Source organism: Bubalus bubalis, chromosome 4 (assembly GCF_019923935.1).
Source record: "Bubalus bubalis isolate 160015118507 breed Murrah chromosome 4, NDDB_SH_1, whole genome shotgun sequence".
Lineage (NCBI taxonomy): Eukaryota > Metazoa > Chordata > Mammalia > Artiodactyla > Bovidae > Bubalus > Bubalus bubalis.
Window position 1 is genome coordinate 7,853,451 of NC_059160.1, and position 27,976 is coordinate 7,881,426.

A 27,976-nucleotide genomic window follows, 5' to 3' on the forward strand; every position below is an offset into this window, starting at 1 on the left:
AATGCTTATATGGGCTTCCCTCATAGCTGATCCACCTGCAATGCAGGAGACCCCGGTTGAGTGAGAGAGTGAGTGAAGTCGCTCAGTCGTGTCCGACTCTGCGACCCCATGGACTGTAGCCCAACAGGCTCCTCTGTCCATGGGATTCTCCAGGCAAGAATACTGGAGTGGGTTGCCATTTCCTTCTCCAGGGGATCTTCCCGACCCAGGGATCGAACCCAGGTCTCCCGCATTGCAGGCAGACGCTTTAATCTCTGAGCCACCAGGGAAGCCCAAGGGATAGGCTACCCACTCCAGTATTCTTGGGTTTCCCTTATGGCTCATATGGTAAAGAATCTGCCTGCAATGCTTATATATTATATATATCATATACATGCTTATATATTATGAAGCTTTTCTTTAGTCAAGTCTATAATCTATAATCATTCCTTTGATCTAATTAAAGCTACTTTACAGACTTCTGACATACATAAAGCATTAGCAGCTAAAAATGTATTAAAACACATGGGTTCAGTCTACATAGTTATTAACGAGATGACTTTTTTCAGTGATCACAGAGCACTTCAGACACAACTTAAGACACTATAAAAATGAACATATAAAAGCATTTTAAGTTAAAAATAGCTACACTTATATCTGGACGCCTATGTTCATAGCACACTTATTCACAAAAGCCAAGAGGTGGAGCCAGTCCAAATGTCAATTGACAGATGGATGGATAAATATTTATACATATAGGCATACACAGATTCTGAATTCAGCCTCAAAAAGTAAGGAAACCTTGTCACATGTGACAACATGGATGAACTTTGAGACATTATGATTCTACTTATACGAGGTATCTACAGTCAAATTTATGGCAATAGAAAAGTGGAAATACGGTTACTGGGGCTGCAGGGAGGAGGAGACAGCACTGTTAGTGGATACAGATTTAAATTTGCAAGATGAAAAAGTTCTGGAGATCTTTTCACAACTGTTTATTTAAAAATTATTAACATGGTAAATTTGATGTTACATGTATTTTACATGCAGAAGGCAATGGCAACCCACTCCAGTACTCCTGCCTGGAAAATCCCATGGATGGAAGAGCCTGGAAACCCAGTCCATGGGCTCGCGAAGAGTCAGACACGACTGAAGTGACTTAGCAGCAGCAGCAGACAGACTTTTAACTGGCTACCGGGCTTCCCAGGTGGTGCTAGTGGTCAAGAACTCAGCTGTCAATGCAGGAGACCTAAGAGATGCAGATTTGATCCCTGGGTGGGGAAGATCCCCTGGAAAAGGGAACGGCAACCCACTCCGGTATTCTTGCCTGGAGAATCCTATGGACAGAGGGGCCTGGTGGGCTACAGTCTGTAGGGTCGCAGAGTCAGACACAACTGAAGAGACAGCATGCATGCACGTATTTTAACACATTTTTTTTTTTTTTTCTTTTAAAGCCAGACTTATCCTGGGTTCTTCACAGAGCAATGTGGCTGTATCATGCATGGGTGGCCATCAGTGACTTATACTAGATGGGAAACTTTCTAATTTTTTGAGTATGTACACAGGATATAAAAATACATTACTCTAAGATACCAGCTTTAGCCATCGCAACCTAGGCTTATGATGGAAGAAAAACAGATGAGTTTCAGAGTTACAGATATATCAGATATTCAGCAACTGGTTTGAGCTCAATGTTTTTATGTATTTGCTTCCTTTAAATGAATTTAATTTCAACACAATTACTTCTTAGCTTCCTGTAATTATTTCATTTTCAAAATACACTGCTTTCATCCTATTATTTTTATTCTTTCACTCATTCAATGGTATTTTTTGAGTACCCACCATTTGTGAGGTAGTATCCTAGGTATCTGGGATACAATAATGAACAAACAAAAAACTTTTAGCTGTCACAGAGCTTAGACTGGAGAGAGACAATAAACAAATACTAAGTAAAATATGTTAGTCATAGGTGTAAGTAAAAAAAATCAGGGGAAGGACATAGAAGTTTCGGAGCAAGAGCGTTGACATTTCAGCCAAGGTAGCCAGGGTGAAATGATGGTTACACGTGAGAAAAGATCTCAATGAAATGAAGGAGTCAGCCATGTGGATATTTGGTCAAAGAGGATTCCAGGTAGCAGGACTAGCAAGTCCAATGTCCCTAAAGCATGTTGTATAAGGTGCATGAGGAACGTGGAGGAGATCCACGTCGCCCTTTCTGAGAGCAATCAGGTGAAGTATGAAAGGTGACAGAAGTCCATAGTATGCAATGACTTCCAGATCACAGTATAAACTACGGTATAACATTTGGGACAGGAAGCCACTGGAGGCCCTGAGGAGAAGAGTGACATACTCCGACACACTTAAACAGGCCCACTATGGCAGCTGTAAGTAGGACGTGCCTGGCCGTCCAGTGGTTAAGACTTCACACTTCCACTGCAGGGAGCAGCTGGGGAACTAAGATCCGGTTGCCAAGAGTCAGATACAACTTGGCCACTTGACAATATTGCCTTTCTTGAGCTCCCATGTCACTTGAGTCAAGACTCTAATCACCATCCTTTGCTATATTCTCATTTGTTGCTTCTCTATCATCTGACTAGACTGTAACTCTAGGCAAGTAGAGATTCGTCCAGAATGACTCCCTAACTCAAAAGTTATTGACTCAAGTTATTCTGGCTCAAAAAAAGTTCCCAAAGAACTCTACTAAGCTAGAGTAAGACCTAGCACAAGTATAACAGGAAAAGGACTATATGGCAAATCACAAAACACTCCTGATTTGCTACTTGTGATACTGTGTTAGTTTCAGTTCTCTATCAGTAAACTATTTGCTCTAACTTACTGGACTTGTGAAGATCCGATGAGATCATTCATTCAGAAAGCCTATATATGTATGGTGGTGGTTTAGTTGCTAAGTCAACTGAGACCCCATGGTCTTAAGACCCCATGGACTGCAGCCCGGCAGGCTCCTCTGGCCATCGGATTTTCCAGGCCAAGAATACTGGAGTGGGTTGCCATTTCCTTCTCCAGGGGATCTTCCCGACCCGGGGATTGAACCCAGCTCTCCTGAACTGCAGGCAGATTCTTCACTGAGCTACCAGGGAATTCCCCTATATATGTATATTATGATATTAATAGAAGAGGTAGTTAAATTTACTTATTCTACTGAGGCAAAATGAAGAATGATAAACACATTTTTCAAAGATCTTAGTGTGTATAATCCAGTAAACTAAAAACTTAAACTACAGTCACTCAGTAGTGTTCAACTCTTTGCGACCCCATGTACTATACAGTCCATGGAATTCTCCAGGACAGAATACTGAAGTGGGTGGCCAGCCTTTCCCTTTTCCAGGGGATCTTCCCAACCTAGGGATTGAACCCAGGTCTCCTGCATTGCAGGTGGATTCTTTACCAGCTGAGCCACCATGGAAGCCCTGGTGTAATTCAGTACCTTGTCCTAAACCTTGATTAATCAGGTTTCACACAAAGCCTCAACAAATACAAAAAAAGAAAAGTCACAAGTAAATCAGTGGTTCCAGCTCTAAATCATAAGCTATGGCCTTTGTGTTCAAGACTGACTAACAGCGTATCTATTCACCTACTCTCGATGATCTCGGGACAGATTTCTGCAGCCTAGCTATTAGAAGCAAAGAGCAAGTTCTGTGCACTGAACAATTATTACTTTTTATTTTCATATTTTAGAGTTAGGAGTAAGTCTTGCTATAATCACCATCCCACTGTCAATAAATTCAAGTATGAAAGTGAAGTCGCTCAGTCGTGTCCGACTCTTTGTGGCCCCATGGACTGTAGCCTACCAGGCTCCTCTGTCCATGGGATTTTCCAGGCAATAGTACCGGAGTAGATTGCCATTTCCTTCTCCAGGGGATCTTCCCGACCCAGGGATCGAACCCGGGTCTCCCGCATTGTAGACAGACGCTTTACCGTCTGAGCCACCAGGGAAGTCCAAATTCAAGTATAGCAACACAATAAATAAATGCCAAGACACGGTTTTGGTGTCACAGACCACATGCTCTGATGCACACATTATTCATCTATCGCCCCCAAAAACTAAAATATGATTCAATGGCAGATCTGCTTGAAAGGCAGATGATTCAACCTTCACTGAACAAGTTTTCATGTTCATTGCATAAATTCCTCACGATATAATACACCGTAAAAATACCCCCCCCCCCCACATATTCCCAGAATACTCTACCTTGCCTTTACAAGCAAAACTTTCCGACATAAAAAGCTTCAGGAGTATTTCCAAACATTACCTCTTCCAAGAGGAACTACTCAAAGGATTTGTATTATTAAACGTAACGTTTCACGTCCATTTCGTGAGAGCCAGCTCTCACGTCAACTCTTTGAAAACACGAAAATACGATTTTAAGTTATCCTAAACTTACTAGGTTATCCTAACAAGAGCTACCTGATGCGAGACACCTTGTCACCAGAACAAGTGTGATAACAGACACAAGTTTCTTGAGTCCGCATGACTTAGCCCCTCGGGGAAGACAGCACACCCTTTTCTCTCTGCATGCATTTCAACTCCCAGAATGCCTCAACGGGAGAGAGAACACCGGGCCCACCCTTTGTCAGGGGCAGTAGGAGGAAGAGAAGAAATTCGAGGAGTGCACAAAGGGTTTGGGCGTGGAAGTCCCGGTAGAACGGTCCGCCGAAGCAGGGGTCGCCTGAGACCAACTTAGATCCCGCTTGGCGCGCCTCAGGCTTCGCAGAGCAAGCTCCGGAGGGGACACTGTGGGAGGTTAAGTCTAACCTGAGAGGTTGCGGGCGCTTGCTACCGCGGGAACAAGCCTAGTTGCAGAGAATAGCCAACGCATAACTGCCACGCCAGGAGGGAAACGAGGAAACCTGCCGGAGAAGCGGTCGCCAGCAGGGCTGCGTCGCCAGGAAACCTGGCCAGGCGCCCCTCCCCTTCCGGCCGGCGCCGCTCGCCGGGCTTTCCTCCCACAGCGGCGCAGTATGTTTACGTCACGCCCGGATCTGTGAGGGACGCTCCGGCCGGAGGGCCATCTTGGTGGCGTCATGGCATCATGTTCTATTTAACGGTCACACTCAAGAGACTATTCTATTCTAAATGACTCCCCACAGAGGCTAACAGCTTCCGCCTCCTTGAAAGCACCGGATAGGAGGATGATCCGTCTAGAGCACCGGTTCTTGAGTTAATATAAGAATGAGTGTATGGAGAGGCAGGCAACAGCACGAACAGCCACGCTTCTAGAAGGTTCTGAGCAGTGCGCAGGGCAGCGGCAGAGGGAGTAGGAATGAACATGCGAAGGACCCGGGGTCACGAGACCGTTGGGTGGGCGGAGCCAGCGGCCGGGGAGGTTCTAGTCTGTTCTGCCTCGCGGCAGCCGCCCCCTTTACGCGGTCACGCTGAAGTAGCGCCCGGGCCTGGAATCGGGCCGCCGCCCTCGCCGCGCCCGCCGCCTCCCGCCACTGCTAAACTATGGACCCCCGCAAAGTGAGCGAGCTTCGAGCCTTCGTGAAAATGTGTAAGCAGGACCCGAGCGTTCTGCACACCGAGGAAATGCGCTTCCTGAGGGAGTGGGTGGAGAGGTGAGACCCGGGCCTGAGGACCGTTGGGGGGAGGGAAGAGGGACGGCCGGAGCGGGTGCTGGGCCCCGAGCTGGCGCGGAGTGGAGGAGCGGGGAGCTCGGCGGCGGGGCTCGCTCCCTGGAGGCCACCTCGAGGGGCTAATGGAGGATCGGGACGCTTAGATGGTTCAGAGGCACGGAAAGAAATGGCAGAGCTGGGTTCCCTGCACCCTGAGGTGGCCAGGGGTGTGTCTTCGTCGACATACGGAGATGCGGAGTGTTGCGGGGACCTGGACACTGTAGACGTGAGGCGGGGAGGGGGGAGGGCCGCAAGACGGCTCTTTAGCGTGGAGTTGTTTTTCTTGCCGTCTCTGGTGTCCTGTTGAGGTCGCAGTAACACAAAGCAACTCTTCACGCACTATGCTCTTAAAAATTAGTATGGTTAATAAGTTACGGTTCAAGTGATAACTATGCGATTACGATTCTAAGTGCGTAGAGTTATTTTGTGAATCACTTCTTGTCCTTTGGTAGTGGCAGTTCCATCACTTCAAACACTGTAAAAAAAATGATTTTTTAAGAACCCGCTTGTTAACACCGTCTGTTCTTGTTATCTGTAACTCCAGAGTACGTCGCTACGAGCGTGAAATTAATTGAACAGGCATTGTGCCAGATGCTAGCTATGAAACAGTATGAGAACAGTCTATTGAGTAATACAAATGAATAAACACAGAAACTCGTTTTGATATTTAGAGGTTAGTATTCTGCGTTTTGGAGGGGAACTTAAGGAAGAAAGGGAACCCTTCCCCGAGATCATTTTTTAAAATCAATACCTCTGGTGAGGAATTTGAAAGAGATGACATACAAAATTGCATCTCACGGTGATACGTAGCGACAGTACAAAGAAACGAGACCCTTAAAAGGTACTACCCTAAACACTGATCTGTTTGCTTCAGTAAGATTTTTATAGGGAAAGATGCACCAACGATTAGCCAACATTTGAAAGACTAATTCTTCCAATGAGCTTGTTGTAATGAAGAGATTTAAGTTCAAATCCATCAACGTTGTTTGTGGTGGGATAGTCTTTTTTTTTTTCTGTTTCAGTTTCTCAGTACTTGTTTACCCATACCAGTTTTCTCGCTACTGTAAGATTTCTGCTCCTGATATTTATGTAAAATTCTGAGCACACTTAAAGTTAGTTACTGTAGTAGTTTAGTAACAATTGTTAACAGGTAAGAATACTATTTTGCAAATTCTCCTTTTTGACAGAAAAAAGCCCATAAGAGTTGCAGTTAGATTTTCAGGACTAGAAACTGAGATCTAGATTTTAGTTGTTTATTGCATAACTTGATCCGAAAGTGTCACTTAAGGTATTTGTGTCCTTTCCTCTTATTATCCATTCTTTAGAGGAAGGAGCCTACAATTAGTCCAAGTTCTTAAAATTGCAGGAAAGGGGGACCTATACTGCAGAAAGCAAGCACTGGCATCAAAAGTGAACCGTATACCCAGTGGATACATGGTTTGTGCCACCACTAGAGGGGTAGAGAGGACCCTGGAGAAAAGTTAAAACATATCTGAGAACATTGTTGTAACTTATCCCGGAGAGCTGGTCGCTGTGTAAGAGAATTCTGATTTAAGGTCTGAAAAATACTCTTAAGGTGTCGTTTAAAAAAAAAATAACCTTGTGTCTTACTTGAATGTTTCCCATAGGTAATTCCAGTTTTTCTTTCTGGTTCTTTTTACATTTTTCTTTTGGTAGACTAAATTGTTGGCTTAAGTGTGGAACGAAGGGTCTTTTTTCTGATTCTGAACACACCTGATTCTGAACAAACGTTCAGTTGAGGTACTAACCTACAAGCTTTTGTTATTTGTTTCCATCTAAATTTAAACTTAAATGGTTGTGGTCTCTGAAGTGTTTTAATTCCTCTCTTTTCTGCTTTCATATCAGCCTTCTTAAAGCAGTCCAAGGTTATAGTAGATTGGGCTGAATGTGGAGACTTGGAAGGTCTAAGAATATTCCTAAACCTAATGCTACTTTAGGTTTCCATTTCAGGTTTTCCTCCACTCCAGTACTAAATTAGTCATGGATACCGGGGCTTAGACAGTCTCTTTGCTTATTTGCCATAATTTCTACCATTATTTATACCTTTAAACTTCATTTAGTTTTAAGAATTTATAAGTTTAATATACTGGACATAGAAATACGAAGAAAAAAATTTTGGCTCGGTAGCTAGTGGGAATTGGGGAGGCTACATTCTTTCCCAGAAATATGTTTTGGAATATTTTTGTTTCTCTAGAGGCAGAAGTGTTTTCTGATGCTGTTTTCTCCTATTTGACAACTCGGTCTACATTCTATCTTGTAGGTGCTTTTTATCCTTTAATTTTATGGTAATTTAAGATAAAAGGGAGTATCTTTGTATTCTGGTCTCCAGCACAATACATGGACTGTTGCTCTTCAGCAAATACTCTTTTTTTGTCTTTTTAAAAAATATATATATTTTATTGAAATACAGTTTCAGGTGCGCAGCAAGGTGATTCAGTTATACATATATTTTAAAATTATTTTCCATTATGTGTTAGTTTCTTGGTCGTGTCTGACTCTTCATGACCTCATGGACTGTGGCCCTTCAGGCTCCTCTGTCCATGGGATTCTCCAGGCAAGAATACTGGAGTGGGTTGCCATTTCCTTTTCCAGTAGTTCTCTGTGCTATATAGTAAACTTTTGTTTCAGCAAATATTTTAAATGAAGTGAACCGAATGCATTTGTACTGTCAGTGAATTTAGAATATAGCACCCAGTTTTTTGTACATGTGTGTCAGTAACTATAGCAGAGTAGACTGAATGTTACCAAAGAGAATTATGACTGAAGTCTTCTGTGATCCCACATGAGAAGGTCTCTGCACTAGTCCTACGTAAACGCCTGTATTGACAAAGTCCAGTTTGCAATTTTGACAGGGAACTAGCTTGTTTTCAATCTTGGAAGCATAAAATAAAACTTGTGTACCTATAAATGGGTGTTACCTTCCAGTAGTTAACTAGAATTTGGAGTGTGAGAAATTCTAAATCTAGTTTATGAATAAACCCTCTTGGGTTTTCCTCCCAAGTGTTAAATTTTTTGGAAACTGTTTCTAGCTTGCAAACAGAATGCAAGTGTAGTATGAAGAACTTTTTTCCTGAACTATTTCCAACACTGTCCCCAGTGCCATTTGTGTGTTTTCTACAAACAAGGACTGTCCTTTGCAGTGCAGTCGTCAGCTCAGGAAGCTGATGCATTAATATTATCTAGTCTGCAGAATGACATGTTGCGCTTTGTCGTCATGTCTCTTTGTTCTGAAATAGTACTTCAGTCCTACTGATTTTCATGACCTTGGCAATTTTTAATATTATGAGCCAGTTGTTTTATAGAACTTATCTCAATTTGGGTTTGTCTGATCTTTCCTTAGGGTTAGATTTTGTTTACTACATTACTTGGCAGGACTGTTACCTTCCAAGGTTTTTTTTTGTTTTTTTTTTTAATTGGAGGCCAGTTACTTTACAATATTGCAGTGGTTTTTGCCATACTCTCCCAAGGTTTTAACATGAATTAAACTGTTAGGACTGTGTTTGGATGTCACCCTAAATACATTCTGGAATGCTGCATTTTGAAACTTACTTAGTTTAAGAATCCTAGTGTCTTCATTAAAATTTAACTGAAAAGAACTCATATTTGATTATTATGTTCTTTTGAAAAGTTATTTTTAAAGAATTTTGTCCTGTTTGTATGCTTGTTCCTTATCATTAAATCCCTTCACTCTGCTGAATTGCATGCTTAGTGTTTTGGATTGTGTAATGATTTAGTGATTGGTACACAGGAGCCATTTTTCATTATCAGTGTCAAAGATACTGAGTAATTGAAGATTCTTTTTGATACCTATCACATTAAATAGAATGGGAAAGGTGCACATTTAATTTTAGTTTTCTAAATATATTTTTTTCTCATCTTCCTCAAGCATGGGGGGTAAAATACCACCTGCTGCTCATAAAACTAAATTGGAAGAAAATACCAAGGTAAGTTATGAATTTCATTTGTATGTTTAGTGATAAAGTACTATAAGGTTTCTTAGGAATGTTTTTCACCTGCTGCCCTCAAATTACCACCCCTGATTTCTCCAAGAAATCACTTGGAAATATCTTGGTAAAATTTCTATTTTGCGGTCAAATCTCTGTAATCTGATTTGACACTTAGAATGTGGGGTTGAATATTCACTGTGTTGTAAAATAAGTGAGAATAAATGCTGGATGCATGTTATATGCATGAACTGGAAGTGGTAAGCTCTGTAATTGTAGGCATTTGCAGTCTTCATCATTTGGGGTGGGGGCGGGCAATGCCGCATGTCTTGCTGGATCTTACTTCCCCACTGAGGATGAAACCTGGCACTGCAGTGAATCCTAACCTTTGGGCCTCTGGGGTATTCCCGTTCATAATTATCATTTTTTAGCACGTAGTATAGTATTTTTGTAGGTACTTTATTAATATTTGGAAAGTAAATGGAAAAACAGCCCAAATTTGTTGCGCTCTATTTTTTCTGCCTACTACCTGAGGGATATTTCTGAGTGTGATTCAGGGTGTTGCTTTAGCATATTTGCCAAAAAGGTGTGTACAGTAGGGAGGTTGCTGGGGGAGGTTACTAGTAGCTAAAGTTTAGAGATGAGGGTGGGGGAAGAGTGCTCGCTAAAGAATTCTTTTTTCTCTTATTTTGTGCCTCTATGTCTAGAAGGTTTTCCCCCCTCAGAATTTTCTCGTTAGCTGTCTTAAATTGATAAGAAAATTTGCCGTTTTATTATTTAACGTTATCTTTGAAGGGTGAAATGAGAGAAGTAAAGGCTCCAGAAATAGTTAATTCTTTTTTTAGATGAGTCATTTGTCAGGTTTGGTAGATTCTGAGCCCTAGATAGGCTATTTTGCCATATGATAAATATGTATGAAGATAAAATTGTGTTTAATATGTATCTTTGCTAAAAACTTTATTTTGCAAAAGTAATGTGTTTGATTATGGAGAGTTGTGGACTGTAGTGCCTGGTAAGGGATAATATGTGGTATATCCACTTTATTAGCTTCCTAAAATCTTAACATTTTTAAAATTCTAAAACTCATTGTCTAAATGGTTTGGATAAGGGAGTGGACCTAAACTTAACTTAAAAAGAGCAATAAAAATAGAAAACTAAAAGTAGTTTACCAAACACAACAAGAAAGAACATTAACAACTGAAATGTAATGCATGTGAATAGTATATATATAAATCTGTATAAATTAATAGAATATATATTGGGTGTGTTATTAAATGCTGATAGCATTGTTTGCCTTCCCTTTGCTAGGAAGAAAAAACAGATAGTAAGAAGGCGGAGGAAAACATAAAGACAGACGAACCATCAAGTGAGGAAAGTGACCTGGGTGAGGAGACGGTAGTTAGTGTGTATTTGATAATATAATATGATCACTATAATATGATCCTGTGTTGATTTTTTGTACTAGATGACTAATCAGTGCTAATAGTAGTATAGCATGAACTACATATGAAACTTGAAGTTTTCTTCTAGTAGCCACATTTTAAAAATTAAAAACAGTTGAAATTAATTCAAATAATGGATTTAGACTAATATGTAAAATGTTATTAGCATTTCGACATGTGATCAGTGTGGAAAAATTATTAATGAGCTGTTTTTCCATTTTTCATACTGGGTCTTCAAATTCAGAGTATTTAAGTATTTATAGTATATCTCAATGCAGATGTTATATTTTTGTTGGAAATACTTGATCAGTATTCAGACTTCATGAAATTTGTAAAAAAAAAAATTTGTAGAAAAAGTTGAGTCACATACCCAGGTTTTTCTAGATGTGTGTAAAAGTTTTCAAATAACTGAATCAAGTACCAAAAAATTGTTTTCCTTTAGTATCTGCATCTATGTTAGTAATATTGGTTCAGTTTAGAAGAATTGATGTGTCATGGGCCTGGGGTTTTATTTGGTTTTGTTTTTTCAGACTGCAGACTGATAAATTTCTTCATAAATTTGGAGGTCCTTTGAGACTATAAATATATACCCTAGTTATTAATTGGATAGTCTCTTAATTCATAGAACCTATGTAAAAGCTAAAAAAAATACTTAAAATTTTTAAAATTTCGAATTGGTTCTTGATCTTTGGTATGTTGGAAAGGGCTTGTTTGTGGGTTTAATCAGATCTTTTACTTATTGTAAAATATTTTTTAGTCTTAGAGTTTTATGAAAATTACCATGACTATAATAATTCCTACAAAATTAAGCATTTTGTGCTTGAATTAAGCTGGTGGCTCAGCAGGTAAAGAATCTGCCTGCAGTGAAGAAGATGAGAGTTCAGTTCAGTCCCTGGGTCGGAAAGATCCCCTGGAGGAGGAAATGGCAACCCACTCCAGTATTCTTGACTGGAGAATTCCATGGACAGAGGAGCCTGGTGGGCTATAGTCCATGGTGTTGCAGAGAGTCAGACACAACTGAGTGCACACACACACAAGCTCAGTTCCTGTTAAAAATTAATTAAAGTTTTTTTTGTTGGATGTGAATTCTGATTTCAGGTAGCTAACTTTAATTTCATTCTTTTTTGACTGTTTAGAGGAAACTGCTTTTATCAAATTCACTTTGCTAAATATGTTTCCTAATACTGTATCAGTAGTATGTGCTGTGCTAAGTCACTTCAGTTGTATCTGACCCTTTATGACCGTAGCCCTCCAGGCTCCTCTGTCCATGGGATTCTCCAGGCAAGGATACTGGAGTGGGTTGCCATGCCCTTCTCTAGGGGGTCTTTCTTACCCAGAGATTGAACCCAAATCTCTTTTGTCCTGCATTGGCAGGCGGGCTCTTTACCACAAGTGCCACCTGGGAAGCCCTGTCAGTAGTATACCTTTAGTTTAAAATTTATCCGTTCTGTTTTCAAAGACAGAAAATGGTAAAAAAATATTTTACCATGATTTACAAGAGTTTCACAGTAACTTGTGCTATCTGCGTAAAATTAAAAAAAAAAACAAACAAAAAGCATAGTGTGTTGGTATGTAGAACAGGGTATTTGCATTGATTCGGTTTGTTGACATTGACTAAAGCAGTCGTGTGTCTGTGTGTAATACGTACTAGGAATAGTGACTCTGCTCTTGGCAGGGTACCTACTACAATGTTATAACATACCTTACATTATGTGCCTGTTAAAATGAAATGTAATCTTACCAAAACAATAGGATTGTGTTTTGCAAGAAAATATTTTAGTATATCGGTTTAAATAAAACTAACAAAGTAAAATATTTAAGTTAACCTAGAGTAAAATGTTTCAGTTTATCAGTTACACAAGCCAAGGTTAATTAGTTTTTAATAGCCTCCTGTGGCCAGTGGCTACTATATTGGATAGCACAGCTCTTACTGGCATTTTCTTAACTTTGACAGAAATTGACAATGAAGGTGTGATTGAACCAGACACTGATGCACCTCAAGAAATGGGAGATGAAAATGTAGAGGTAAAGTCAATGGCTTGTTTTCTATTTGCTGTCAGGACTGTGAAAGCTTACCTGTTGCAGTTATCTTATGTGTTTCTCCTAGGAAAAGGGCATGTTAAATCTTACTCTGACTTAAGGCATCTAGGAAAGCATTTGTTACTTAAAATATTTGGGAAAACTCCCTGTATTTTTTATCATACTCTAACAAAATGCTTGTTTTCTGTTAACCTGTTTCAGTTTCACATCTGGTTGAACTGCTCTTGAAACCATAGAGTTCACCTCACATTTATTTCTACAAGTGAAATTGCCTGTTAATGGGATATCTAGTACCAGTTGTTTTCTAAAATGATTTTGTCACAGCACACTGTATTAATCTCAAGGTGGTGAAAATTGATTCTTGGGAGGCGGATCTTGAAAAAAACCTTTAGGTGTTACAGTGGTTAGTAGTATTCCAAAGATCGTAACACATTAACATGTATGGAGTATGTTTGCACAATTAAAATGGAGGAGGTAAGAAGTAAGGGGAAAATGCCTAGTAAGCTTTTTTGGGGGTTGATAATGAAATGGAGCTTGAGAAACAGTGTAATATACTAATCATAGCTTAAAAAATTGGTTCAGGCCCTCATCACTACTTAATATTGTCATATTTCAACATTGCCGTACTTACTTTGTAAAATGGTGGTGTTCATCTCAGTGTGTCTAGGTTTATAATACTTTGTATTTATCCTACTTGGGATTTACTAGGCATCTTAAATCCTAGGGTGGTTAACTTTTTTTTTTTAAGCTCTGGAGTATTTACAGCTAGTATCTCTTTCAAAAATGGCTTCTTTCCCATTCTCTCTACTATCACTCAGGAGCCGTAGTTAGACACATTAGACCTTTTCATCATTAAGTTCCATCTCTTTAACACTGATGAATTATGTATGCTTTCTTTGTCTAATCAGCTGTTCTATCAAAGTTGGAATTTGAATGCTTGTTTTTCATTTTGATATTTTTGCTTTGATTTTTATTTTAAAGATGACTTGGTTATTTATAAGTGTCTTGCTCCTTACTCATTTTCAGATCTTGCCTTAATAGTCTCAAAACACATTAAATTTTTTTTATCACATTGTTTTGCTGGTCTTATTCTCCTGTAATTTTTCCTGATTCTTGCTCATTGAGGTACTTTGTTTATTGTGGTTCACGTGCGAGAGAGAGACTGTGTGTGTGGATGTTTTATGGAAAGTTTTTGAGGCCTAAATAGAAGGTGTGTTTCTCTGGAGAGGGATATGTTTGCTTCCATCAACACTCTGATTTGGTGCTACTGACTCAAGGGCCACTTTAAAATTTTCATGGTTTTTTCCTTGCATGTTTACTACACAAGTAATGTGACTGTGGTTATGAATTTTCAGTGGAGATTTCTTTTTCTCCTCACTGCACAGCCCTCCTTCTTTGCCCAGGTTTATGTTTGGAATAGGCGTTTGGGGTTCCCGACAGGTTCTGGAGGCTCTCTGAGCAGGCAGCATTCATTGTGTCACCTGAATCTAGACTTTGGTTCATGTGTCCTGCACTATCTTCAAAAACAGAATTGCAAGGTCACCAGGTTTGGTACCTTCTATAGTGTTAAAAGCAGATGGAGTGCCTGGTACCTGGCTGAATTTCATGTCTTCATTTAATCTTGTTCTTTGAGGGTTTCTACATTCTTAGGTCATAGATGGCTTTTGAAAGGTGTGCTTTAGACTTGTTCAGAGTATCGTGTGTACCATTTTGCTATAAACTGAAGATATCTTTTTGCAAATTATCCTGGCTGTGCAGGATATTTTACTATCTGACAAGCGTGTTTTCCTTTGTTCTTTTTAAAAGGGTTTTTTAGTTTGTCCAAAACTTGTATGAATTTTTGTTGGAATTGCTTTTAATTTATTGAGTAGCTTAGGGTTAGATTGATGCAGTCAATAGATTTTTCATGAGCATAGTGTTTATCTGTGTCCTTTAACAGAATTTTATCTCTCACCCCTTCCCCTCCCTTGAAAGTCTTGTGTGCTCTTAGAATGGTATCCTCTTCTGTTGTATTTTAGAATTGACTTTTACAGATGTGGAAGAACTCTGGGTTTATATTTTATGTAGCTTTTGTTTCTGAGAACTTCATTGAATTGTCATAGCAATAGGTATAAAGACAGCTTGGTATTTTCCTTCCAGTTTTTAAATCTGTCAAATCATTTTCTTAATGAATTAGCCAGCATATTTTATAGTGATGGTGATAGAGTGGATTTTTGTTTGTTAAATTGCTTCTTGTAGGACATTTGCTAATCTTTGTAGTGTCAACATCTTGTACAGTGTCTTGTTCTGTCTAGTATAGGTGCTCATGGATGGTTATTGGACCAAAAGAATGAGACATTTTTCTTGTGAAGATTCAACCCTCTTAGGAACTAACTTTTTCACTTGTGAGGAGACTGGGTTTTATAGTACAGGCATGCCTCCAAGATATTGTGAGTTAGGTTTCAGACCCTTAGGATAAAGTGAGTCACACAAATTTTTTTGTGCATATAAGAAGTTTTCTTGACACTATACTGTAGTCTGTTAAGTGTGCCATAGCATTATGTCTTTAAAAATGTGCATACCTTAATTTAAAAGTACTTTATTGCTAAAAAAAATTGGCCATCTGAGGCTTCAGCAAGTCATAGTAGTAACATCACAGATCACCATAGCAAATACAACACAAAGTGAGCAAGTGCTGTTGGAAAAACACCTCCTGTAGACTCCGAGGGTTGCCAGAAACCCTCAGTTTGTAAAAGGTGTAATGTTTTTTTGCAAAGTACAATTTAAAAAAAGCTATGCCTATACTTGTGAATAACTAGAAAAGATTTGAAAAAAAACTAGGGTGGGAAAAACCTGCTCTGATCGGGATGGAGGGAAGCAAAAATCATGTCTAGGGCAGAGTATAAGGAGTGAAATGTATTGTTTAGTATGAAAGATTAAAATGTATCCTGTAAAAAATAAAAAATAAAAATAAAATGTATCCTGTATAATTTCTTACTAATTATTTATCATAATTATCCTCTCTATTCCCTGAAGACCAGAGTCGAATGAATGAAAATGGGAGTTGTGATTACTACACCCCTAAGAAAATCCAAATTGTTTCCTCTTTCTCTTTGCTTTTCTACTGAGTTGATGTTCAATTTCCCCCTAGATAACTGAGGAGATGATGGATCAGGCAAATGATAAAAAAGTGGCTGCCATTGATGCCCTAAATGATGGTGAGTGTTGTTGTTTTTTTTTCTCTTTGCTATATTTCTGTAGTAGTCTGAATATTCTCTTCTGCTGCAGTAACTGTTAATAATGGGAAAGTGAAAGGGAATTTAAATTTTTTGAGTATTTTGTGCTGGAGAAGAAAGTGTCCTGTTCTCCATTCAGCTCTTGCCCATTGATAGAGAAGCTGAAATGAGCACTCAAGTATCATTATCTTGCCTCAGAGTGTAGACAGATCCTGATTGTCACTCCAAGACTGGGCTTTCCTGACTATAGTTTAGTGTTTTTCCCCTGACAAGAGGCTTTTAAAAGGTGGATGACTTCACCCCAAAGGGTATTAGATCAGTGAGCCTCAACTTTTTACATAGTAAAACCCTTGACAAATACTGTCCATTGACATAACAGTCTTGTTCTAGTCTCTGCATGTTAGAACCTCTTCAGAAAATCCTATCAGAATGGGAGAGTGCTGATAGTATTAAGTATATTGTTTAATTACTTAAAATGTATAACAACAAATTATTAACTGGGTGCTGAGCAGACCCCTTGAGAACTGTGGTGTAGTGCCACAGTGCCATTGCTGAATAGATGCTGTTGGATAATGCTGTTGTGATTTGGACTTCATCGACTTAGATGACTAAAGTTTTATTTTAAAATGGTTTCCACGCCATCAGGGAAGGCCCTAGAATGAGTTCAGTACTGACTGTTATTCAGGTTCCTTTTTACTATTGCAGTTACCTTAATCGGTTGTCTACCTGAAACGTCTCTGTTGCTTTTTGTTCACTGTTTCTAGGTTATTCGTACTTAGAACTTGTTTTTATTGTTACACACTCCTTTGCTTGTAACCTGCAATTAACTTTTGCATACATTTTGAAGATAATTATAGCATTAGACCTGCTAGAGTCAGATCCCATATTTGCCGTCCCAGCCTTGTTCTCTTTTTGACTATTAATCTTCCATTTTCACTTTCCTTCACTGTTCCTTTACTTGTGCTTTACTGCTTCTGTATAAAGGTCTTCTTCACCTATTTCAACTTTTAATTTGTACCCAGCAATTTGTCCCAGCTACTTCTCTTCCTGACCATTCCTTTTCCACAATAATCTTTTCTTAATTGCCCTGCCCCCTAGGATTTCTGTTTGCCTAGCAGAATGAGGAGTGGTTAGATTCTAGATATATTTTAAAAGTAGAGACAGAGGGGTTTTGGTTTCAGATTGTGCAGTCAAGAATAACTGCAAGAACTGGGGCTTGAGGGTAGATCAGCAGTTTCCACACTGCAACCTCATGTTTTTATAGAGTTGGTGGAACAGAGCCACACCCATTTATGTTTTGTTGGAGGCTGCTTTCCCACTAAAACTGCAGAGCTGAATAGTTAGATTGTTAGTCTGCAAAGCCTGAAAATTATTAAATGGCCCTTTCTAGAAAATGTTGCTGACCTCTAAACTAGACTGAACGAAGGAGCCATTTAGTTTATAAAGTCAAAATCTTTGTCTCTAATATATTTACTTGTGTTATCCTATTATATATATAAAAAGTGTTTAGTTGAGAATGTAGGGTAGGGGAATAGATTTGGAGATGGGGTAGGAATTAAGAGTTTCATTTTGAACGTGGTAGATGTGAATTGCTTGTTAGACATCCAAATCTAATTTCTAATAGACATTTGTAGGAGTAACTGATAAGACAGAACATTTTTCTGCATTGTTTCATAAGTTCTGTTAAGGTCCTTAACACTTGAGTTAACTGGGTAAAGATTTTTCATAGTGAATTGTGGCCTTTACTTTAAAACTGTTTGTTTTGTCTCACTGGTTTCCTGTGTATTATGTTTATTTATTAACTGACTTTACTGAAGGTACTAATAAACAAAAGAAGCAACTATGAGAATGGGATACTGAAAATGAATTTAAAATACGGATATGGTCTCTCGTCAGTTCTAGTCCACCCCCCCGCCCTTTTTTTTGGCTTGTGAACCATCTCTGCTATGTATAGTTTATTGGTCTCTGATATGTTTAGTTTTTTTTTTTTAATTTCTATATCAGCCTCATGAATGTAGTATGGGTACTTTTTTGTAAGTTTAATTTTATCCTTTTAATGGATAGAAGAAAATTAATTAATGGAATAAAATTGCCTTAGCCTTTGATTTTATCTTAATTTAAAAAGTCAGTAAGTCCTACCAAGAGCGTGGTATTCTGATATTTTTAAGGGGGGTTGTGTTCCCCAAAATTATCTCTTGTCTTGGGTGACTTACAGTATAGGTCTAGTAAAGATTTGCTTTGAAGAGCTACTTTTGTGTATTAATTTAGAAACTAGTCTTCTATTGGACTAAAAGGGGAATGTGAAAGGCTAATAAAAGAGATAAACAGTTAATATTTTTTATCCACTATTTCTCAATAAACTTGTTTCACTTTAGGTGAACTACAGAAAGCCATTGACTTGTTCACAGATGCCATTAAGCTAAATCCTCGTTTGGCTATTCTGTATGCCAAGAGAGCCAGGTGAGAAATCTAAATAAAAGAGCTAATTTCTGCTTATTTGTTTAGATAGAATTGCTTCTGTGGCAATCCTAAAGATGTTATTGTTTGAAATGAATACTTTTTAATACCAAACTTGTTTTTTAGTGTCTTCATCAAATTACAGAAGCCAAATGCTGCCATCCGAGACTGTGACAGAGCTATTGAAATAAATCCTGATTCAGCTCAGCCATACAAGTGGCGAGGGAAAGCGCACAGGTAAATAACAGAACCTAGTTATTTTCAGAGCTCTTTAAATTTAAAATCTGGTATTTTAATATACCTTCTTTTTATTTAAAAAAAAGAAACCTAATGTGGTACATGCCTAATATGTAAAACTGAGAGACTCTATGTCATAAGGAACAAGTAAGAAAATAAGAATTCTTTTCACTTCTTCCATTCAGTGAATATCAGTGTTAACATCTTTGGCCACATGTAGCCAAGGATTTTTCTCAAAGTTATCTCTAAGAAAAGAGAGTAACTTTATATCAGTGTCTTACAAACTTTCTCTTATTTTAAGACTTTGTCATTGTAACTTAACATTAAACAACCAGTATATTATGGAAGAAGGAATACAGCAACTTGCAACTACTTCAATCACTGCTCGGTAACATGAACTATCAGATAAAGGGGAAAATAAATGAATTTCACCCAGATTAGTAATCAGACCTGAAAGCAAAGTTTAATATGTGGATAAGTCTTTGTGGTTTGGGACCTATTGTATTAAGTGACTCAGTAAAGTAGCTCTAATGATTATGAAGACAATGTTAAAGATACAGGTAAAAGATTGGAAAATTGTTATTAATGCTCTCTGGGTATACGAAAGGTCATGCATTGCTGTAGATTGTCTTGAAGACCCCATTTGTCTTTGAGCACTTCTTTGTCTTCTGGTACAAGAACTCATTCTGTACTTTGACTTGGAATAGACCATTTCTTCAAGAAATCATGGTTTGTTTTAGTGGGACTATTTTGTGGAAAACTGAAGTTTGGCCACTAGGTATGTTTATTGTTTCCAGGATATCATCACTGTCATTTCAGTTAACTTAAATAATGTTCTTGGGGTGAAAAGTTTAAAAATTTTGAGTATATACTGACATTTTCAATTAAAATTCAGCGTTAAATGTTTTCCCTTTTGTATTTTTTGACAGTATTCTCCTAGAATCATGCCTTAAAAAATAATACACCCTCTAAGTGGGGTTTTGTTTATTTTTTTGGTAGTTTTTTCTTATCCTTAGAATACATCTCACTTAAGATATAGTCAAAATACTATTTTAAAAATTACTTGCATAAATTTTTCCTGCATGGTTAATGTTGTCAATGTGATAAACAAGTAGCCTCTTTTTATTTCTGTTTGTGTTCAGGGTTAGGGCTTGCTTTATTTCTGTCGTTTCTTATTTGAGTATGTGAAACACTTGCATGTTTAAAGAGTCAAAACTGAGTTAATAGGTATACCCAGAGAAGTCTCATTTCCATTGCTATCCTCTACTCCATTTGGAGAATCCCATGGACGGAGGAGCCTGGTGGGCTACAGTCCATGGGGTTGCAAAGAGTCGGACACAACTGAGCGACTTCATTCACTCACTCACCAAACTTTAGTTTCTTATTCATCTTCTATTTTAAATAAAATGTGTACGCATGTATTGTTTCTTATCGCATATAGAAAGTAGCATGTTAAATACACATCATGTTAACTGTTTTTTGTTTCTTTGTTTTTGAGAGGCAAGGGCTCATGTTCACCACATATGGGAGGCCTGTTGGGGAGAAGGTGGCAGGTGGCACAGCCACCTTATACAGCATGCCATACTGGTCCACTGTCAGACCAGTGATGGCCTCGGCTCCATTGCCCCCCAGGCTGTCTCTGGCTCCTGCCTGGCGCTGCCCGGCCACCACAACCCTTGGGGACCATTCAGAGGCATCACTGGAGGGTGTGTGGTTAGTTGAGCAGCTGGTGGTTCTCCCCATATCCTTGTTGGTCACGGGGAGGTCTCTTTTTTTGGTGGAAGGCATTCCTGACTCCTCTCATGAACAGATTTCATACTGCTTTGTGGTGTTCCTGGATCCTGGAAAGGGTCGGCTTACTCCTTGGGGCGTCAGAAGGGGCGGCTTTGTGACTGCCTTGCACCCCTCTGTGCTGTTGGCTGGAGCACCCACATCTGAGCTTCCAGTGGGGCTTCTGAGCAGCTGTAATAAGAAGCAGTGCCCTCCCCACTGGCTTGGGAGCCAGCCCATCTTAACGGCGCTCCCTGGGCTCCTCCTGCTGGTTCCGGAGCCGCTACATCAGCTACCGCCGCCATCCCTAGCCCCAGAGCCACCCCACACCCCTTAACTCTGTTTTTGATGAGTTGAAAGTTGTGGCTCTACATAATTTTTTAAAATATATTCTGAATTAAAAAGAAATTTTTTTAAAGTTTTTAACCATTTTTTAGTAAAACAGCTTCCCAGTTACCATAGAGGAAATAAACTCATACTAAATTTTTATAGAGTGGAAATGTAATAATTAAATTAGTTCATGAAAATTTGTAGTTCATTATCTAACTTAAACCTCTTCTGTTACAGTCCTTTTTTTATAAGAAAGACACTGTGCTACATAAATGAATATGGATAAAGGCCTCCAGAAATGACTTTAAATCTGTTTCAGACTTCTGGGCCATTGGGAAGAAGCTGCCCATGATCTTGCCCTTGCCTGTAAGCTGGATTATGATGAAGATGCTAGTGCAGTGCTGAAGGAAGTTCAACCAAGGGTATGTTAAAGTAAAGGAAGGGAAAGTCATTACGGTGATACTCCTTGGCTCTGTTACTTAACCCTTGGCAGTAAATTTACTGCAGATGCAAAGAAACGACCATTAGAAGTTATAATCTGTAATCACTTAAATTTGTGTTGAATTCAGGAACTCTCATTGAGTTTTCATGCTTTAATTTCTCATGCAGTTATTTACAGCAAGCTCTGCAGGCCTGCAAAGTTAGAACCAGAAAGTTAGAAATGGTAAAGGGGGCATCAACTTTATAGCAAAGGAGAAAACAGAAAATCTAAAAAATGTGACCCAAGATTGAGTCTGGTCTATCTGTATTTCTGTCTAAAATTGTTAGTTAAAATAACTTAGTGTATCTATATGGCAAATCTTTCCTTTTGTGTGAAATTCCACTCTGAAGAATTTACTCTCAAAGACTTGAAGATAGTGGAAGTTTTATTAAATTTAATCTGTCAGATGATTTGATTTTCTTTCTTTTTGTAACAGGGCTAAATTAACAGGGTTACTGAGTGAAATATTCTAGAACACAAAGTTTTTAAATAATCATGAAGAAGCTAAAGTAACAGTTGAATATGAATCTTACATTTCTATTCTATGAGTAAATGCTAGATTCCAAGTATTTGACAAGTACTGTGTACTAGTGCCTGGCTGATTCTTATAGTTAAAACTAACATACTTCTCTTCCTTGCCCCTTCATTTGATTGATGAGGAAAACTTAAGTATAATTAAACTATGGGAAATAACTGCTATATGTGTTCCCAGTCTCTGCCTTCCCATGGCAGGTATCGGGCAAGAATTGTCATGCAATCTGACATCTGTTTATCATCTTTGCACTAGTTAATTGTTTGAAATTTTTAACACTCCTCTAACTTCAAATCCCAGCCTCTTTTCTCTGGGTCACAGTTGATAAGCCTCTGCTGTGCTTAGTCACTCAGTCGTGTCCTACTCAAAATTTTTAGACCCTGTGGACTGTAGCCCGCCAGGCTCCTCCCTCCATGGGAATTCTCCAGGCAAGCATACTGGAGTGGGTTGCCATGTCCTCCTCCAGGGAATCTTCCCAGCCCAGGATTCGAACCCAGGTCTCCTGCATTGGATTCTTTACCATCTGAGCCACCAGGGAAGCCCAAAAATACTGGAGTTGGTATCCTGTCCCTTCTCCAGGGGATCTTCCCGATCCAGGAATCAAGCTGGGGTCTCCTACGTTGCGGGCAGATTCTTTACCAGCTGAGCTGCCAGGGAAGCCCACACCTCATCACTGAGGTTCTAAGTCTCCCTGCTTGGTCATGGTAGCTCTAAGAAGATCTGCCTGCACGTGAACTGTAGCTGCCCAAACATGGTTGCCTCTTCACACCCTTTAATGGTGGCCTCATTAACCCAAAATTTATCCACCGTCTCCTTGTGCCTGAGTTAGGTCTTTTTCTGTAAGATAAACCTAATTTTTCAGAACTGTGTGTTAAGTTTACTCTTTCCCCAAAGAAAAATAATTCTTTAACAAAACCATTGATTTGTGTTGACCTTATTCCATTTTCAGAGAAGACGTTTTTCTGTGACTGTTTCTTTCCTAGGCCCAGAAAATTGCTGAACATCGGAGAAAGTATGAGCGAAAACGTGAAGAGCGTGAGATCAAAGAAAGAATAGAAAGGGTTAAGAAGGCTCGGGAAGAACATGAGAGAGCCCAGAGGGTAAGATTTCTGTACCTAAACCATTAAAGAGAAATATAGTAGATTAGACTTTTTTGGATATCATTCTAATGCCTGGCCTTTTTAAAATAAAAAGAGCTGGCTGCAGTTCTATAGGATAGTGATACTACTTAAAAGGAGGTTTTCCTTCCCTTCATTGCTTAGTCTTCAAGTTTTTAAGTGAGTTTTTATAGCACCAATTTATATCCTTGCTTGTGTTCTCCTAAAATCAAGACTTCTTCCTGGCCAGGTAATTAATTTAAAACTTGGCAGTGTTATTTGCTTTGTTTAGAATGCATGCCCTGATATTTTAAGTTTTATAAACCTCCTGTTTTGGTAGTGAATTCATAGCTATTTAAAATTGACTCATTACTTCTTAGTTTTAGTTCCAAGTCACAAATACTACTTAAAATCATTACCAAAAGTTACGCTAGGTTGCTTCAGTCATGTCCCGACTCGCTGAGACCCTGTGGACTACTGTAGCCTGCCAGGCTCCTCTGTCCATGGGATTCTCCAGGCAAGAATACTGGAGTGGGTTGCCGTGCCCTCCTCCAGGGGATCTTCCCGACCCAGAGTTTGAACCTGCTCTTACGTCTACTGCATTGGCAGGCGGGTTCTTTACCACTAGCTTCCACCTGGGAAGCCCACCAAAAGTAATAACTTCCTCATTGAGAATCCAACTAAAAATTGGTTTTTTGAGGAATGGGTTGTTGTCTTTAGCCCAATATTGCCTTTTGAAACTTGTCATTCTTGTACGTCTTCTAGCTAGTTTATTTTACAGTTTTTTCATGGTTTGTATGGATAAGGTAGGCATGGACAGCAGACTTCTTAACTATGTAATTTATTTCCTTTTCATATTAAAGGAGGAAGAAGCCAGAAGACAATCAGGATCTCAGTATGGCTCTTTTCCAGGTATTTTGAAAGAAAAATTAAAATTCCTAATATTGTAGATAATTGGGGATTATTCTCATTTTGGGGCTCAGGTGTGTATATTGTATTTAGTACCATTAGTCCCTGGGAAAGTTTCGTTCTTGGTAAAATTTTGTTATTGGAAATACAGTATATTATTTTCCTACAAGCCTTGAATAGTAGCAGTGAAAGTGTTAGTCACTCAGTGGTGTCCAACTCTTTGCAACCCCATGGACTGAAGCCCTCCAGGCTCCTTCTGTTCATAGGATTCTCCAGGCAAGAGTACTGGAGTGGGTTGCCATTCCCTTCTCAAGGGGATCTTCCCGACCCAGGGATCAAACCTGGGTCTCCTACATTGCAGGCAGGTTCTTTAGCTTCTTTACTGTCTGAGCCACCAGCAGAGGCCTCTGCAATACAGGTAGAAGAGCTGTTAAAAGGTACTCAGTATATTTTTGGATACTTTCTGAATTGAGGCAGTGTGACGTTTATGTAAAGATGAAGAGTTTTTTTTTAGTTTGTCATTGTAATGGGGAATCGGCAGCTTCCAAGTAACTAGCTTTCTTCTGAAGGGTTATAGAGGCAGCTACACACCACCTCTCTACTTAGAATTTACATGATCAGAGGCTAGAAAAGGTAGCTGCTGTTGTGAAAGGTCATGTGCCGGCAACTGAAAAGGGGTGGGGATGACTTGAAGCAAAAGCAAGAAAATAAATTTTAGCTCATGGCTTACTTTTTGTTTATAATACCTCATATCAGGTTCCTTGTTTTAGAAAATGACCACTAATGTGGGCTAGCACTTGAGATAATTTTTTGTTTGCTGGGCTTTATTACATAGATTTGACAAGCAGACTGGCTCACTGTTGTTGCCTTGGGTCAGTAATTTTTGTGGAGACTAGTTAAGTCACAGCAGCATAGGAAGCTAGAAGTTGTTTTCAGGTCTCCTTATCTGATTAGGTCTCCTTACCTGTGATTGTTAGTTATTTATGGGCATGTTTGAATTGTTGAGACAGATGGAAATCACTTTGTTGTATATATTTCTTCTTTAGAGTAGCTTTACTTAAAATGACTTGATCCATAGAATATGTTAATGTTACCTGTATTTCTCTCTAGGATGTCCCTATATTATTATAGTGTGTTAATTGTGATTTTAGAATATCTCCAGTGAATGTAAAGATTTATGGTAGTGAAAAATGGAGTAGAAAAATTTGAGTTTATAATCTAAAAATATACTAGAATTAGATTGTTTTTTGTTAGAACTTTTTTTTCACTTTCAGAAATTTTGATGCAATTTGGGTGAAGATTTAAAAATCCATAGGCTTTTTTTTTTCCCCCTTAAATTTTGGCCACGTTGTGTGGCTTAAAGGATCTCAGTTCCCTGACCAGGGATTGAACCCAGGCCACGGCAATGAAGACATCAAATTCTAACCACTAGATCACCAGGGAACTTCCAAAAATCCACAACTTTTTATAACATGTATTTAGGGTAGTTCTTGAAGGAATAACTGCTTAGAAGAATATTGCTTTTAAGAAGAAAAAAACACGAATTAACTTTAAATTGAAACAGATGAATAATATTAAAGACTGAGAAGATGACTTATTAACACTTTTTAATTTTATTTCTTCTCTTTTAAAAAATACTTATTTTTAATTGGAGGATGATTGCTTTACAATATTGTATCAGTTTCTGCCATATGTCAACATTGGTGTGTGTTCTGTCACTTTGCTACTTCATGGATTACAGCCCACCAGGCTCCTCTGTCCATCAGATTTCCCATGCGAATACCGGATTGGGTTGCCATTTCCTTCTCCAATATCAACATTAGACTTTTTAATTTTATAATATTAGCTTTCTCTATAGTTTTGTTACTAGGGAAAAAGTATTTACAGCCTTATTTTTAAAGAGAAAATGTGATGATAAAAATTACGTCTTGTATCATCCAGTTTGAATGTTCAGACTATTTAGTGTTCAGCAGCATCCTTGTTCTTTGTGCATGCATATGTGTTTTATCAGAAGGAAATAATATACTCTCAGACTACTTGGGAATATGGTTGGTGTCTATACAGATCTCTCATTTATTCTTGCAGGCGGCTTTCCTGGGGGAATGCCTGGTAATTTTCCTGGAGGAATGCCTGGAATGGCAGGGGGAATGCCTGGAATGCCGGGAATGCCTGGCCTCAATGAAATTCTTAGTGATCCAGAGGTCCTTGCAGCCATGCAGGTAAGACTTGGAAGAACAAAGTTGAACTTTATATCATTAAAGCATTTCTTTCAAATATTAAGGTTACTCTGATAGCCATATTTTACTGAGCTGAATTATGTAGTCGTGACATTCATTTTCTGTTTTTCAGAATGAGTAGTTTAAGTTTTTAAAAAGCAGTCTATAGGGAATACTCTGCAATAGTTGGTAATTATATCCAGTTGTCCTTTTCTTTCTATCAAAATTGTATACCTTTTTTTTCAGTTGTCTTGAGTGACATAGTTGAGTTTGACTTTGAAGTGCGCATTAATAATATTTATGCTTCAGGGGCTTGTCCAAATCTGAGTTGATTTAGCCATGAGGAAGGTTGGAGGAGGATTGCTTTCAGTGTTGTGTCGGTTTCTGCCTTTTATCAGAACTATAGGTCTAAGAGATAGGATTTAGGGTAATAAAATTGATGACCCATAGAATATTTTTTTAATACTACATATACCTTTCTTTGCAGGATCCAGAAGTTATGGTGGCCTTCCAGGATGTGGCCCAGAACCCGGCAAATATGTCAAAATATCAGAGCAACCCAAAGGTTATGAATCTCATCAGTAAATTGTCGGCCAAATTTGGAGGTCAAGCATAATGCCCTTCTGACATAAAGCCCTGCTGGAGGAAAAGCAACTTAAATCACCTAATGGATGTTGCAATAATACAAACCAGTGTACCTCTGACCTTCTCATGAAGAAAGCTGGGGTGCTTTGAAGATAATCCCTACCCCTTTGCCCCAAATGCAGCTGAAAACATTTTACAGCAGTTTGCCATTAGGGTATTCATTCAGATAATGTTTTCCTACTAGAAATTTAAAACTTTAAGCAATTTTTAAACCTTAAAAATATTTAAAATTAAAAAGGTGTATTAACCCCTACATTTTTCTTTACTAATGATTTTGATTTTTTCCTTTGAATTAATTAGGCAAGTAAGATACATCAGTGTGGAAGATTTATTGTTACAAGTTTGAGTGAAATAAAGATTTGTTAGTGGGAGGCAAATAACAGCATTTAAATAGATAAAGTTTGAATTGGACATATGGTTACTGAGGCATTTTGATTTGTCTTTTTAATTGCTTTGTTGTTACCATCTTAAATGATCTGCTTCTGGAACTCTTGGGACCACCAGTATTGCAGTAGGACCTGGGGAGGGACTGGAAGTACTTGGCAGGGCAGCAGCTGTCTTACTACATTTTATATCACATGTCCCCTTGTGCACATGCAGTTAAATCTTACACTGTGGTGAAGGGATGGTTTTTATAATGCTGCAGTAAAATTGGATTACTTAGCTCTGTTCTTGTCTGATACCTAAAATAAATTGTTTCGTATTTCCACATAGGGGAAATAAGGGAATGTTTTCCTTTCTGTATTTCTGTGTTTAAAAATGTCCTTTTCACATCAGAAAATGCCCAGTTCTTTGTCCGCTTTTTCTGCTCGTTTTCACAGTTTTTTCCTCCTACTCTTCTTGGGCTAAAGATGGTCCTTTTTCACGAATATCACTGCTGTCATCATTCATAGCATAATTATACAGGCATATTTAACGCTGGGTTTAATATTTAATACAGTGACAATGTAGGGTAATACCCATAATAGCTTCAGTTTCTTACCTGGCGAAGAGATTTCATATTTAAGTGTTAGATTTTCTCTTT

The 27,976-nt window shown here is 38.6% G+C and overlaps 2 protein-coding genes and 1 long non-coding RNA gene across 5 annotated transcripts in view; 2 read left to right on the plus strand and 1 right to left on the minus strand.

Annotated features, from left to right (window-relative positions):
• The window catches only part of XPNPEP3 (X-prolyl aminopeptidase 3), a 44,433-nt gene extending 39,245 nt beyond the window's left edge, over window positions 1-5,188 (minus strand). For both annotated transcript variants that reach the window (XM_006071268.4, XM_006071267.4), the window contains exon 1: window positions 4,757-5,188. In XM_006071268.4, the coding sequence (XP_006071330.3) occupies window positions 4,757-5,027 (271 nt within the window). In that variant the 5' untranslated portion in view covers window positions 5,028-5,188. The remainder of the gene's footprint in view (window positions 1-4,756) is intronic.
• A 34-nt stretch (window positions 5,189-5,222) lies between these two features.
• ST13 (ST13 Hsp70 interacting protein) lies at window positions 5,223-27,663 on the plus strand. Of its 2 annotated transcripts, none has more exons than XM_025282805.2 (12): window positions 5,223-5,559; window positions 9,524-9,581; window positions 10,890-10,983; window positions 12,978-13,048; window positions 16,194-16,260; window positions 18,654-18,738; window positions 18,862-18,972; window positions 21,392-21,494; window positions 23,069-23,185; window positions 24,046-24,094; window positions 26,177-26,310; window positions 26,795-27,663. In XM_025282805.2, the coding sequence occupies exons 1-12, from the start codon at window positions 5,450-5,452 to the stop codon at window positions 26,921-26,923; spliced, it is 1,128 nt and encodes a 375-aa protein (XP_025138590.1). In that variant the 5' UTR covers window positions 5,223-5,449; the 3' UTR covers window positions 26,924-27,663. The 2 variants fall into 2 exon arrangements, with proteins under 2 accessions (XP_025138590.1, XP_006071332.1); XM_006071270.3 differs by having other exon boundaries at window positions 10,890-10,965.
• On the plus strand, window positions 5,566-7,728 carry LOC123333155. Its single transcript, XR_006550311.1, has 2 exons — window positions 5,566-5,783; window positions 6,161-7,728. It is a non-coding gene; the product is annotated as an uncharacterized LOC123333155 (long non-coding RNA).
• Window positions 27,664-27,976: the final 313 nt, after the last annotated feature.